A 15,000-nucleotide genomic window follows, 5' to 3' on the forward strand; every position below is an offset into this window, starting at 1 on the left:
CAAACACATTGGCGGCTGAATACATCACATTGTTGAAGGATGTGTTTTTAATATTCCTAAATGGTGCCTGGGGGCTCTCGACTGAAATCACTTTCAAATACAAATCCTGCATCATCATCACATCATTTGGATGACACCACTAAAACATAAGTTAGTCATGTTCATTTTTATATTCATCGTCAGTTCAAAATTTAGATGATCGTGTATGTTTTTCAGGGGCTAAAAACAGAGAAGAGGGTTAGATTCTGCATTGTTTTTTTCATATTGTGGTGTACACTCATACTTTGGTACTGGATAACAGCCAGGGTACAGCATACAATATGCATGTTTTAGATTGCGTATTGGAGCATGTTTTTTTCCAGTAAAGCCTTTAACCTCATGAAAAAGAGACGACATTATGCTTTATGACTACTTATACTTAAACCTAACTGCAGGCAGCCAGTTCAATACGAGACAACCTGAGCCATTGTTTACTCCAATCCAATCCTGGTCATGCCAACAAGTTTAAACCTGACAACCGATGAATAGCGGAGCCATTGTAATGGGCCGACAAAAAGAGCTTTCTTTAAGTAGGTCACCTGTTGATTGAAACGTGTTCCAAGTTAATAGCCAGGCTGCATTAAGGGTTTGACCTATATTTAAAGAAATAATGGGGTTTCTTACGCACGTTAGAGGAACAAAAGAGAAGCAAGACTTAGGCGGAGCAAATCCCAACCTTTTCATGACTAACGAGTTTGCTTTTGTAAGCTGAAGGAGACGTAGAGCAGGCCGGACGTGTGAATATTAATTTATGCTTTTCAACGCAATCTAGCTTTAAGTCCCTGCAATTTGTGTGGGTGACAGTTGGACCCTCCTGAGCTCATTTCTCATGTTGGTATTTTTTACTCCACAATAGTATGTCAAAGTTAAGATTCATTATGTGGGCCTAACGTCAACTTAAGCCGAATTTATTTCTGGTAGTGATACCAACTGTCAATCTATATATAGTGTGATCTCTTGTTTCCCCTCCCCCTAACATCTTAATAAAACACAGCTCTTCAGAGAAAAACTTGCCCCTCTGGCCCAATCAAATTCAAACCTGATGGACTAAATCACGTTCCTGCAGTGCTTTTAATTGGAAATACCTCCTGGTGTGAAGCCCATTGAAGCGGCCGTGTTAAAGTGGAAGCTATACTGCAAGAATGTGGACGTTTACAATATAATTAATAAAAAAAAACAAGTCAAAACACTTCCCACAACTTGTCAAGACCCTCTTTGAAAGGGTCAGTAGCGTCGATTTTTATTAAAACACCTGTAAAATGAATCGGCCGCTTGCCTTTGAAATGCTGACTGCAGCATTCACTTTTCTGTTCCATTTATATTTAATTGTTGATGTCTCTCTTACCCGGCATGCTCTGTTTTGCCTTTTTAAAGTCAAATGCACTCATTAAAGCGCCATGCTTATTACTGGTGTGATATCGATGGATGTAAGTGATAAATGTCGTTGCCGTCGTATGGCTCGAGCAGCTATTGGCCATCTTCTGCTTCAATGAATAACTAAAGTGTGTGCTTGGCTTCTTGGCCACCCTAATACTTTGACAGCAAATAATATACATCGCCGTTGAACTACATATTTTAATACACAAATAATAATGCTCAGGGGCTGTCAACTTTTAAGAGTGAGGTAAAGGAGGTGACTACAGATTACTTTTGTGCCATCACCCAACCCCAAATGACCCGCAAATTTTCTCATAAATCAAACACGATTTATGTATGAAAAAATAAATCATATTCACAGTGAGACTTGGTCCCCTCATTGGCCACAAGACCTCCCCATAAATGTGCATGGTGAGTATTTAAATGTCCTAGGCTGAGAGCAGGTCAATAGTTATATCGTACATAGATGGTCTACTGAAATCATCTTTTCCGTTCATTTACTTCCTGCGAGCTGTGATCAGTAAACACACCCCTGATATAGTCCTCCATATTCGTGACCGACTCCAGGTGTCAACTTTGTTTGTGTAGATCGGATTTAGAATCTGTATCATTTCACTTCAGATTTATTTCTTACTCCGCTCCGAGACTCTTTCACCTGTCAAAACAAACCTTGATCCCAGGGGTTTCTCTCTAACCACGGAAAAGAAACATGATACTGTAGACCTTATCTCCGCACCCAACCACCCGACAAATATCAGAAGGCCCGTCCTCTCTCTCCAATAATATACGCACATTTGGCCAAATTGTGATATCTAACCTCACTCTACCCTCCTAACGCTGCTGAATCACTGTAACTCATTGGCTATCACAGTGCTTTTTACATTCCATAAGCACTGTCTGCCGAAGTCATCTATTTGACATAGGCATTTTTGATTCTAAATACAAGATGAACCTTAAAATATTACGTAGGCAATTATTCTATGGGGCTAATGATATGCAGGTTATCTCTAGATGTACTAAAGGCCTCTGTGCAATCCACTCTACCTGGTAGCCCAACTATAATTTAACTGCTGTTTGGAAGAAATCAGAGGGTTTCAGATCCGCTCTTAGTCCAAGTCCGACTCGGCTACAGCAGAGCCTCATCGTATAGCGTTGTCCCACCAGACGAGCCATGGAGCGGCACGTCGGGCAGCATGCTGACGGGGCTGGGCAACACATCGAAAGATTTGATGAGAGTTTTTGCTCTGTGCTTAATATAATGGTGGCGCTGCGATTCTTGCTGAGGTGCCAATTGAGATATGTTAACATTGAAGCTTTTCGAGCGTTACACCTGATAGTTGACAGCAATCGCAGACTTTTAACAAAATAACTTGCGCCTTACGCTTTTGGATGGTTATGCCTGCATACTTTAAATAGAAGATATGTTGCCACACCGTCGATTTCTGTGACATGTTGCCATTCTTTTGGAGAACTGTGTTCAGTAAGTTGCAACAAGCAGTATTCCTTAAATTGGGCAAGTTTAAAGTTGTGAAGACCGGGGTGTTTTGATCTCCTGTCTCAGATTATGTCCTTCAGAGAGTGTTCTATTATATTCAACCAAATGATTGATTATGCCTGAAAGTAGGGGGCCTTGAATATCATTTTTATTAATAAAAGTTATTTCTAACACAATATAGCCTATCACTCAAAAGTTAAACACATCAGTCAGTATGTGTCCCTCCTGCTCCAGAAAATAATGAATTAATAAGCGCTTTTTTCCTTATGAAACGAACACCGGCGATTGCCAAACCCATGAGATGTTTGGTCAAACCAGGTGCATATCAACTAACCAATCAACCAGCCGACCTGCATTTGACAGCCCTAGTGTGTCACGGGCAGAACCACAACCAGGTCCACGTCCAGGTCCGACACTCGGACTTGGGACTTGGTATCAGAGGGCTTAATCAAAAAGCTTCTCCTTCATTTGCTTTCTCTCATCAATTCAAGTTGGATTCCAACATACACAACTCAGCAACCCACAGATTATGATTGTGTTGTCTAACCTTGATTGAAGGAAAATAGGACAGATAGATCAGGTAGAGCTTGGTTTGTTAATTTCTGTACATTCAATTAAGCATGTGTGTATATTCATTTTCCAATTGCATAAAGGAGTAAGAAAAAAGAAGCCTACACAATTGACTTGCCGTTGGATGCTGTCTGAGCAAGCCAGACTTTATTCCATTTGTTTGTCCATTTGTTGCAGTCTTCTTCAACTACCTAATATCTTCTGCAATAAATGCACATATATTGAGTGCCGCAGACTTCAGGAAGGTTAGGCTAGGTTAATAAGGTGTTTCAAAAAAGTTTTTCTTGGGCTCTATGGCAAACGTATTATCACTGTATAATGAAACCAATATTATTGCATTGTCCGTTGGTTCTGGTTTACTTTTGTAGGTTGTAACTGCGTCTTCAGTCAAGCTGCAGTTAAGTCTTTATTGAGTGCAGGGGCTCCGACATCAGACTACACTTACTTGTTTCTGCTGACCTTGGCATTTAATGCTTTTTACATTGGCCCTTTCGGACTGTTTTAAATTTGATAGTGTAAATGCGGACTGTATTCACACCGCAATGCATCTACAGACAAAGTAAATGGAAAAACCCCAACTGGTTCAAAAGACGACTGTATGCCTTCTATATTTAGTAACCATGTCAACGCTATTTTTTGTGAATATGCAAAAATCCACAAAAAATAATAAAGGGTAATATTTTGCTCGCTGTTACTGTTTAAAATGTATCCACTTTAGTGGAAGAAATTGTAAGTGCACAAATGAGCAAATGGGTCTCATTGGCCAACAAATGAGAGTTGACAGCACTGGAGGCTGATAGATGTCAGACCACTTAATTGTGTCTGGTGTGTGTTTGTGTGTGTGTGTGTGTGTGTGTGTGTGTGTGTGCGTTCATGTTCTTATATATTTGTGTATATGCGTGTACGTTCCTGCATGTGTGTGTGCTGTCTGTGTGTGTAATTTCCTGCATGTGTGTGTGTGTGCGTGTGTGTGTGTGTACATGTTTGACTGTATCAATGTGAAGAGATCACACCAGTAAATGCTGATGCAGTGGGTGGGATTTGTTAAGACGAGAGAGGTAGGTGAACCTGAAGGGGTTTGATCTGCTTTAGCATGATGCTTGTGATTGTAGAGCAGACGGATTAAGTGGACTAGCGATCTGACCTTCTTGACACTTCCCGTCAGACACCTGCTTGTTAGCCACCGAGCTTTCAAGAGACACTGTGGAACAATTATCATGTTCTAGGTTTCTCTGCTGAAATATGGATAACTAGGGGGATAGGCAGTACAACGGTTATAAAAATAACCCTTGAATAACCATAGACACTGGAACAACATGAATAATGAACACGGAACAAGATGAAACTCAATAAGCACAATGGTATGGTTACAAAAAGGTAAAAAAAATACAAGGGTGACATAAATGCCCCAAAATGCCATTCCCTTCTAATCAAAACTTCCCCAAGCGGTCCAGGAATGTTCCTGGGCAGATGGTTGAGTCAGAACAATAGGATCCCCAATGTAGATCAGGTCAGTGGAAGCTGTTTTTACCCCAAAGATGTCCTTGTTAAGAGAAGGGGTTATACTGACACACAAACAAAGCCTGAACAATAGGAACAATACCCTGGTGCAGTGCAGTGAGGGGTCCCACTCCCCTCGCTGACAGTTTTAGTGATGCTTTAATTATTAACAAATGCCTTTGAGGGTATGCACACTTATACATATATGTATATATAATATATATAGATATATATTTTGTATGTTTTACTTGTTATGCAATTAAGATACATGTGTACATCAGGCGGCATGTAGTGTGTAGTAATAAATCATTTACAAAGGGACAACTTGGAAATGTTTGCAGTACAAAGCGCCAAATACAGCTGGTAACTCCCTTTGGCTAAAACGGATGGTGGCTCCCATTCACTTTCAGTGGTGTGAGTTGACGCCAAAGGTTAAACTTCAAGATAGATCCTAAACCACATAGAGTACATCCAATGAAAACACTGATGCATCATTTTGGTATTGTGGTCGTGGTTTAGTTGTAGCCGTGGTTCCCACATTGTTTTGGCCCTTGACCGCATATAGCCCTGAAAATGTTTGGGACCGCAACTTAGTTTTTTTTATGCATCTGCTTCCACAGTAATGGCTTTTTGCCCAATCGACATCTGCTGCCACACAAAATTGTTTTCAACCAATCAACCTCGGCGGGTAACATCAATGTCCCAGTGGACATAATTGTATCGCTCTACTAAGCACTAAGTCAGTCATACTCAAGTAGCGGCCCGCGGGCCTTTTGTGGCCCGCGGGGTGTCTATTAATGGCCCTCGAGCTGTTTTGAAAAGTTTTTTTAATTATTAAAAAAAAAAATAATAATAATTTGTGCTGGGCGCTCTTATTTTGAAACCGTGCGCCGCAATCTCAATACGAGGCTGGGGGTTGCAACGATAAACAGATAGCACTCCAGCCCACAGACCGCTCCAGCCCTCCCAAACTCGAGGCAGACAGTCCATCTCAGCAGCAGTCAAGGCCGATTTAGGGTCGTTTTAGACGCAGAGACGTAAGCACGTAATTTACACAAGGGACTTGTTTTAGACAAGTTTTGATTTACGGTTCCTTTAAGGTTCCTTAAGGATTGCGCGCGTTGCAAGGGGATTCTCCGCCAAAACAGTAGGGGGAGCAACGAACGAATCTGTGGGCGTGGAAGTGGAAATCGCTGGCTTGTTTATATTTATAATAATCATAATTCGTTCTTGTGTTTTCTTCTTCTCCTTCTTCAAAATTCTTCATTTGCTTCTGTCACAGACTTTTAAAAATGGCGCTATTATGCTGTAAAACCGGAAATGTGAGACTCCTGAAAGGATTTGGTTAGCTGGCCAATCACAGTCTTTGCGAGCTGCGTAGGGCCGTAGTGTTTTAGTCGCATAGTCAGGAATTTTGGCCGACGCACTTAAGCACGTAAGGGGGGATATTTTACCGCGCAAGGGGGGGTGCTTACGCGTTACGTCTAAAACAGAGCATATATCGGCCTCAGTCACACGTATACCGACCGGCCCCTTGAGTCACTGAAAAAAAAGATTGTGGCCCCTCATCATTTCTACTTGAGTACCCCTGCACTAAGTGATTGGTGGTAGTTTACCCGTGGCTATGAGTCATTAGGCAGTTTGTTTATATAGGACAAAATGTGTTTGCTAAAATAGATCGCCAAATACCTCAGCAATCTCCTGCTATCCCATATGCATGTCAGAGGACAGTAAGTAGGGTCCCGACTTCACGGTTGGGAACCACTGAGTCTAAGCAAACTACATTTCTTAGGACACGGTTGACTTGCATTCTTGAAAAGAATGCTTCGATGTTAGTTTCAAGGTTTGACAACGAAAAAAAATTGTGACTGGTAAAATGATGTTGTTTTTCTTTTGTTAGCAAATGAAACATTTACCTTGCAGCCATGAATGTACTAATTTGATTTCAATAAAATACAAAAATAATGAACCTAATATAATTTCAACAGGAAACATTACGCGGCACAGTATAATTCATTAAATACAGGTTTCTGCGTCAGTGAGGGGACATTTTTAACCCAAGTTCATGAACCCTTAGGAGACTTTGTCAAAACTGTAGAATTAATGCTGTGGACTCTCCAGACCGATGAACTGTCACTGTGCTCTGCTTGCATTATTCCCTCTTCGGTTCTTGATTTATGAACCCAAGCGGGTTGTATTGGCCTTGGTCCCTAAGAAATGTTGTGTGCTTAGACACACATCACAGCCCACAAGTATTTAACCACCCACTGAATGCGGGGTCTGCGTCAACACATACAGTGACATCACCCTGACAGGGTAACGGTCGGTCTCTACATCCTTTATGACTACATCACTTAAACATCACTTTTATTCCCTCCGATGTTTCAAACTGTGGTTTTGTGTCCACTGTTTTCATTAAAGCTGAAAAGGTCCATTGCCTTTGCAATATTAATCGCGTGCATCAGTAATGCCCTATGAATAATCAGTTCAAGAAGCAGCAAGAATTGGTTCAGGAATCCATGCGAAGATGGAGGGGAAAAAATGAAGGGAAAATTATTTCTTGCGTGGTATGCCTGTTCTGCTTGTCCTGATTAAGATTGTAGGTTGTTAGACTTTGACATTCTCATTTTTTGGGGGTATGGAAATATGCTGGTGTTCATTTGGGGGAGATGAACATTGAGCTCCCTCTCTCCTGGGCAACGCATGCGTTTCAAGAGAGAAGTTGTTACGTTCCTGCAGCTTAACGTGGCCTGCCAAAAAATAATGAATTGATTCAAACTTCTACCGGGCTGGTGTGTGTTTTAATTGGCCATTTCCATACACAGTCACAGTTGAAATTAACACACAGCGGTGCTGAAAGTGTTGCCCAGTTGTATGGAACATGTTTTTTTGGAATTGCTGATGTTGTTGTTTTTTAACCTGTAATCTGTGTAATCAGAATAACTGTGTAAATTACATAGAAAACAATGACTTTCTTCTTCTAATGTTTTGAAACCTAACGCAGTGATTCTCCTAGCAGTAGTTTGCATTGGTTTCTCTGAAGGACATAATCTGTTATGTTGCCTGCGGTTGCTCTTTAAAAGAATGAAATGATACTGATTATTTTTTGTTTTAACCATTAATCCACTATGTCCCTCTTCTGAGTAAAAGTCTGGGTTCTGCAGTTAGGAAAAAAAAAAAAAAGGTCAAATGAATGGAAAGATGTAAATTCCAGTCAGAAAGTCCTACCTTCTACTCTCCTAAACATTTTAGTTTTCTAATTTCTCCTCTACCAAATTACCCCTGCTGAATCTAGCTTGGGGTCTGAGCACTGTGTCTCTCCTGCATACAATTAAATCAGAGCAACCATATTGAAGGGGGTGAACCCTGATTGGGTAAGGAGACACAGATTAAAGGAAGAAAGAGTAACCAAATACTTAACAATCAGCTTTACGACATCTCACCTTTCCAAGGCCTAGGGGTCATTCATTAAATGTCCAACTCATATTGTGGCCATGTGATTAACATGAACTTATCACTAACAGCGTTTGCATCCCCTGCTCAATTCATTCTTAGGAAGTGCGTCATAGTCGATATACTTTCAATATAGACATTTGTAACTATCTCTTTGTAGTCATAAACAGACACATTTGCTGCTATCACAAATCCTGCCAGACATCTGGCATTTGGGATTCACACCCCTGTGATTTCTGCACCTCCTCCGTCAGGAGTTCTTCAATCTGGTTGATGCCAACACCAACATTCATTCTCTCTCTCTCTCTCTCTCTCTCTCTCTCTCTCGCCCTGTAGGATACAGAGATCATTAATACAGCCATCCTGACCGGCCGAACAGTGGCCATCCCTGTCAAGATGGTCTCCATAGAGATGAACGGAGCGGTGACGGACGTCTCGGCCTTTGTGCAGTGCAAGTCCTCCAACGAAGACATTGTTAAGGTAAGATCCCCCCGAGGCGCGCGCGCGCACACACACACACACACACACACACACACACACACACGCCTTCTACTTTCCTCCATCAAATGGTCATGGAGTGTCCTGCAGCAGGGGAGACACAACATCAGAGCAGGCATACGAGACCTCATTATTTAGCTGGAGGAGCCCCACAAGGCCTCTTGATTTCATTTCACCCTGAGAAGAGGCCGGGGGATGCAGGCTGCTATTCAAATCAATAGGACTCAAATAGGACTATAAAGCAGCGGTAATGACTCCACGAGGGCTCTGAGAGGGTTCTGTTCTGAGCTCTCCCTTATCGTTCCTCCTCCCCTCTCCGCCTCCTACTTATCATCCCGGGTTACTTGACTTAACTTGACTTGACTTGAGCGGGCCTGGTAGGGGGACCAATCAGCCATGAGGGGAGGAGTCAGCGTCGGACGGGACTGGGTCACCTCAAAACGCAGTATTGTGGTTGTTGATGGAGCGAATTAAAGTGGGAGCAAAACAAAGAGTGGAGCACGATTGGGGATGCCAATTGGGCCATGGTTCCTTCCTCAGGCCAAATGTAATCAGGACAGATTTCAGTTCCAGGAGTTAGTCCAAATGAATGGGGAAGTTTTCCCATTTGAGACTACAGAGCACTAAGTAGACGTTTTGTGCTTTGTTAAATCGTGTTCAGACTTGAAAGTTTAATTTATTTCGGTATCCAGAATTTTGTTCTGGTTTCCGGGCCATTTTGTCGCCGTTGAATAGTGTGACAATGGGAAAGATTTTATTTTATAGAATTAGGATGTGAATCGATGTTCTCTGTCTCTCTCTTGGCCTCTCACTCTCTCTCTCGCTCTCTCTCTTATTATAATAATAATAATAATAATAATAATAATATTATTAATATTATTATTAATAATAATAAATAAAAAAGACATTTGTCTAAAATCATTACAAATAATAAAAGACCACTACCCACCACCTAACCTTAATCTTTTGGAAGCATAATTTCCGAGTGTGTGCATTGTCATGGCATTGCTTGACTACGAATATCCATAACATACTGAAAAGGAGGAGGAAGAATAGGTCCCCTAAGATACAACTTGCATTATTTTTAAATATTTACCCTCTTTCTCCTATCATATTTACATATGGGGTGTAAATAATAAATAATAAATAATAAATAAAATATTAACATTTCCGTCCACATGAATTATCTTTACAAAACCCTCACCGAAGCAGTTGTCTTTTTCTTTGTGCATTTGCTGATCAGTATGAACACAATCATTATATATATATATATATATATATATATATATATAACGCAATAATAATGCAATTGTTATCTATATACAGTGGGGCAAAAAAGTATTTAGTCAGCCACCAATTGTGCAAGTTCTCCCACTTAAAAAGATGAGAGAGGCCTGTAATTTTATTTTTATTTTTTCATAGGTATACCTCAGCTATGAGAGATAAAATGAAAAAAAAAATCCAGAAAATCACATTGTCTGATTTTTTTAAGAATTTATTTGCAAATTATGGTGGAAAATAAGTATTTGGTCACCTACAAATCAGCAAGATTTCTGGCTGTCACAGACCTGTAACTTCTTCTTTAAGAGGCTCCTCTGTCCTCCACTCGTTACCTGTATTAATGGCACCTGTTTGAACGCCTTATCAGTATAAAAGACACCTGTCCACAACCACAAACAGTCACACTCCAAACTCCACTATGGCCAAGACCAAAGAGCTGTCAAAGGACACCAGAAACACAATTGTAGACCTGCACCAGGCTGGGAAGTCTGAATCTGCAATAGGTAAGCAGCTTGGTGTGAAGAAATCAACTGTGGGAGCAATTATTAGGAAATGGAAGACATACAAGACCACTGATAATCTCCCTCGATCTGGGGCTCCACGCAAGATCTCACCCCGTGGGGTCAAAATGATCACAAGAACGGTGAACAAAAATCCCAGAACCACACGGGAGGACCTAGTGAATGACCTCCAGAGAGCTGGGACCAAAGTAACAAAGGCTACCATCACTAACACACTACGCCGCCAGGGACTCAAATCCTGCAGTGCCAGACGTGTCCCCCTGCTAAAGCCAGTGCATGTCCGGGCCCGTTTGAAGTTTGCTAGAGAGCATTTGGATGATCCAGAACAGGATTGGGAGAATGTCTTATGGTCAGATGAAACCAAAATAGAACTTTTTGGTAAAAACTCAACTTGTCGTGTTTGGAGGAGAAAGAATGCTGAGTTGCATCCAAAGAACACCATACCTACAGTGAAGCATGGGGGTGGAAACATCATGCTTTGGGGCTGTTTTTCTGCCAAGGGACCAGGACGTCTAATCCGTGTGACGGAAAGAATGAATGGGGCCATGTATCGTGAGATTTTGAGTGAAAACCTCCTTCCATCAGCAAGGGCACTGAAGATGAAACGTGGCTGGGTCTTTCAGCATGACAATGACCCCAAACACACCGCCCGGGCAACGAAGGAGTGGCTTCGTAAGAAGCATTTCAAGGTCCTGGAGTGGCCTAGCCAGTCTCCAGATCTCAACCCCATAGAAAATCTTTGGAGGGAGTTGAAAGTCTGTGTTGCCCAGCGAAGGTCCAAAAACATCACTGCTCTAGAGGTGGTTTGGGGGTATGTTTTAAGGTGTGAAAACCTTGTAAAGACTTACAGAAAACGTTTGACCTCTGTCATTGCCAACAAAGGGCATGTAACAAAGTATTGAGATGACCTTTTGTTATTGACCAAATACTTATTTTCCACCATCATTTGCAAATAAATTCTTTAAAAATCAGACAATGTGATTTCCTAGATTTTTTTTTCATTTTGTCTCTCATAGCTGAGGTATACCTATGATACAAATTACAGGCCTCTCTCATCTTTTTAAGTGGGAGAACTTGCACAATTGGTGGCTGACTAAATACTTTTTTGCCCCACTGTATATCTATATATCTACCGGTGTGTGTATATATATATATATATATATATATATATATATATATATATATGTATATATATACATATATATATATATATATATATATATGTAGACCTGCAATAGGGTTTCAAAGAAATATGAAACTGAGAATTAAGTGTGTTCATTCTCCCTCACAAATTGGATTATATGTAATCGTTCATGATATAACTAAGTGTCGGAATGACACATACAACAGTAAATCAAAATTAATTGCCGATAGAAATAACGAAAAAATTTCCTCGTGTGTAGCTGCATAAGTGTTCATTGATTTTTGCTAAACCTCAATCCCAACCTCATTTACAGTTTGCTAAATAAATGAACGCAAATTTCAAAGCAAAAGGTCTCATTGAAAAACCTTTGCCCATTAATGTTAAGTAATGTAACATGAATGTAATTTGACATTAGTCTATTTCCAAGAAGGGGAAACTAGTCCTTTAAAGGGGTGCTCTCTGGTTCTCACCTGTTTTATATATGCCTGTCCTTAAATATAGCTGCATGTGCATTTGTTAGTACAAATTTGACACATTATAACTGGGATGAATAATATGTACATTACATTACATGACGTATTATGAATGGCATTGACCGGCAACAATAAGCTTAATGAACCACTTTCAACCATACAATTACAAATATATACAGTACATAAGCACACAAACACTAAACAAAACACAATATCAAGTTGAAAGCACACATACCCAACATCGTTCACTGGCTTTCAAATTCAGGACCGTCTGATGGACTGAAAGCTTTGCTTGTGACTAACCCAAAGGCACAGTTTTCACTTCTGTTTGTTTCTTTTCATGCAGGTGAGACTGCAGTGAGTCACTCACGGGGTCAAGAATCAATAATAATAACAGAGAAATATAATCTGTTTTTCTCACGCCCACAGATGCACTTTGGTGCACGTTCATGTGAGGCTGGACTTGGTGCCCATGCTGTCTGGATATAAACGATAAGAGCCGTGAGAAGGGCGAGATGAACCAGTGTCAATAGGACCGCGGCGGCACATCATCCCTCATTGTCTAGCACCCATTAAAGATGAGGCATTAAGCGTTTGTGTGGTGGAATGGGCCTCTCCGCTTCAGTGCTCCGGCCATGGAACTGCTTAGAGGCAGATTCAGCAGCACGTGCAGTGCAGTGCAGTTCAAATCCTTCCAGTATCATCATCTCATACTAGAATACTTGTTGGTAAACTTTTGAGTCAGCAATCAACGTAAAGAGATAAATTGATTTAAATTAAAACCAGCTCATACAATTGACCTATTGATCAATGATCATTATTTTATGCTATTTTACTGCTGTTTACATGGAAGCAAGGCATTTTATTAAGGGTGGTGCACGGAAGGTGTGGGAGTTCCAAAGAGAGGGAGGGCTCAGGAAGGAGCCAGTGAGCAAGGTTTTGAAACAGAAACGATTCCACTTCCACTCTGCTCCCTCCCTCCCTAAGTTTGTCTGTCATTGAGAAGTGTTGCATTCACACACCTGGCCTGACAGGCAAACCAATCAGGGAAGAATTGCCCTGATTGGTCAAAAATCAGCCGGGAGCGTTCTTAAATCTAAATGGACTCATACGGAGGCAAGTGCAGTCATCAACATGAAGCATATATTCTCACAGTGCATTGCATGCACTGTTAGCTGATGGACTGCTGTAGCATTTCTAACAAATTAGACTAAAATGACAGCTCTTGATCTCACCTACAGCACCTTTAAGATTAAGGAATTAAGTATTTTATTTAGTATTATGATATCAAATTATGTGATAGTAAATTATTTAATAATTTAAAGTAGATATCGTCTTTTTCTTAAAACATAATCTCTGCTGAACGAAGTATAATTAGGAAGCCATATGCTGCTATTTTACCCCGCACTTCTCTCCTTCACAATAACAAGATGACGTTCCCTGGGCCCTGATAAATATTCACATAAGCACTCAGACTCTTAAGACTTCTTGACATTTGGATATTGGTCATCTTCCGCCCTCACAATTTGTCATCCCTTGCGATAAAGCTGTTTTCTATTTTTGTTCTTCCTCGTCGTTATGTTTTGTTATCCACGCATCTCGCTCTCCCTCTAATGTGTAGTTCTGATATGAAATATGTGACTATGATTATGAATATATGTGTGCATAGAACAATAATGAATGACAGAGCCTCAGCAGATAATGTGATGTAATCATGTGTATATATATGTTGTGTACGTGCTGTACTTTACAGTGTGTGTGTGTGTGTGTCAGGTATGGTTATTCATGTGACTTAAGGGCTCTGCGAGGTTTGCAGAGGAGAAATGAAAATGACAGGGGAGGGTGGGGTGGGTGGGTGGGGGGTGGCGTGGAGATGTACATGATGAGAGCAGAAGGGACGAGGCGAGAGGCAGGGCAGCGATGTCTGAGACCCACCAAAGCTGATGTCCACCGCGGCGTGGGGGCAGACGCACACTCGCCCACGTCTACTGCCTACAGTCAACCGCCCACCTCTCTCTCTCTCTCTCTCTCTCTCTCTCTCTCTCTCTCTCTCTCTCTCTCTCTCTCTCTCTCTCTCTCTCTCTCTCTCTCTCTCTCTCTCTCTCTCTCTCTCTCTCTCTCTCTCTCTCTCTCTCTCTCTCTCTTTCTTTCTCCCCCCCCCCCCTATCTCTCTCTCTCCGGGCAGTGTATGAGTCACAACATCCATGTGAAGACGGGGAGGGAGCGTTAAGCTTCGGGAGTGTCGCACTCCCCTGGTCATCCTGGCTGCCTGTAAGCCTCCCTGACGCCCCTGACCACCAACACCTCCGTGCCCTCCTCCCCGCCCGCCACCCTGCCCGCCTGCCCACATGCCTCGGCGACGCGAGAGAGGGTTCTTCAATCCGGGCCTCGCTGCAACGTCAGTCCGACATGTCTACCTCAGACGGGACTTTCATGTTTGGCACAAAGACGAATGAGTCAGACCTTGTCTTTTAAATCTTTGTGAAAACATAGGGGAAATCTGGGTCTTTGATTGGTGTTGATGAGGCAGGTAGGGAAACACAGGTGTCCTATGGTGAGGAACTGAGTAGTTTTTATCATTGGTTTGTCATTCTGACTTACTTTCTTACAGAATAGCCACGAAAGCCAGACGTCTCTTTTGACACTTTC

At 41.5% G+C, this 15,000-nt stretch overlaps 1 protein-coding gene across 2 annotated transcripts in view; it reads left to right on the forward strand.

The window, feature by feature from the left end:
- Positions 1–15,000, forward strand: part of tmem132e (transmembrane protein 132E) — a 243,723-nt gene that overhangs the window by 204,443 nt on the left and 24,280 nt on the right. For both annotated transcript variants that reach the window (XM_056594165.1, XM_056594164.1), the window contains exon 5: positions 8,771–8,914. In XM_056594165.1, coding sequence (XP_056450140.1) covers positions 8,771–8,914 — 144 coding nt within the window. The remainder of the gene's footprint in view (positions 1–8,770; positions 8,915–15,000) is intronic.

The sequence above is a fragment of the Gadus chalcogrammus genome, chromosome 7, assembly GCF_026213295.1.
Source record: "Gadus chalcogrammus isolate NIFS_2021 chromosome 7, NIFS_Gcha_1.0, whole genome shotgun sequence".
NCBI lineage: Eukaryota > Metazoa > Chordata > Actinopteri > Gadiformes > Gadidae > Gadus > Gadus chalcogrammus.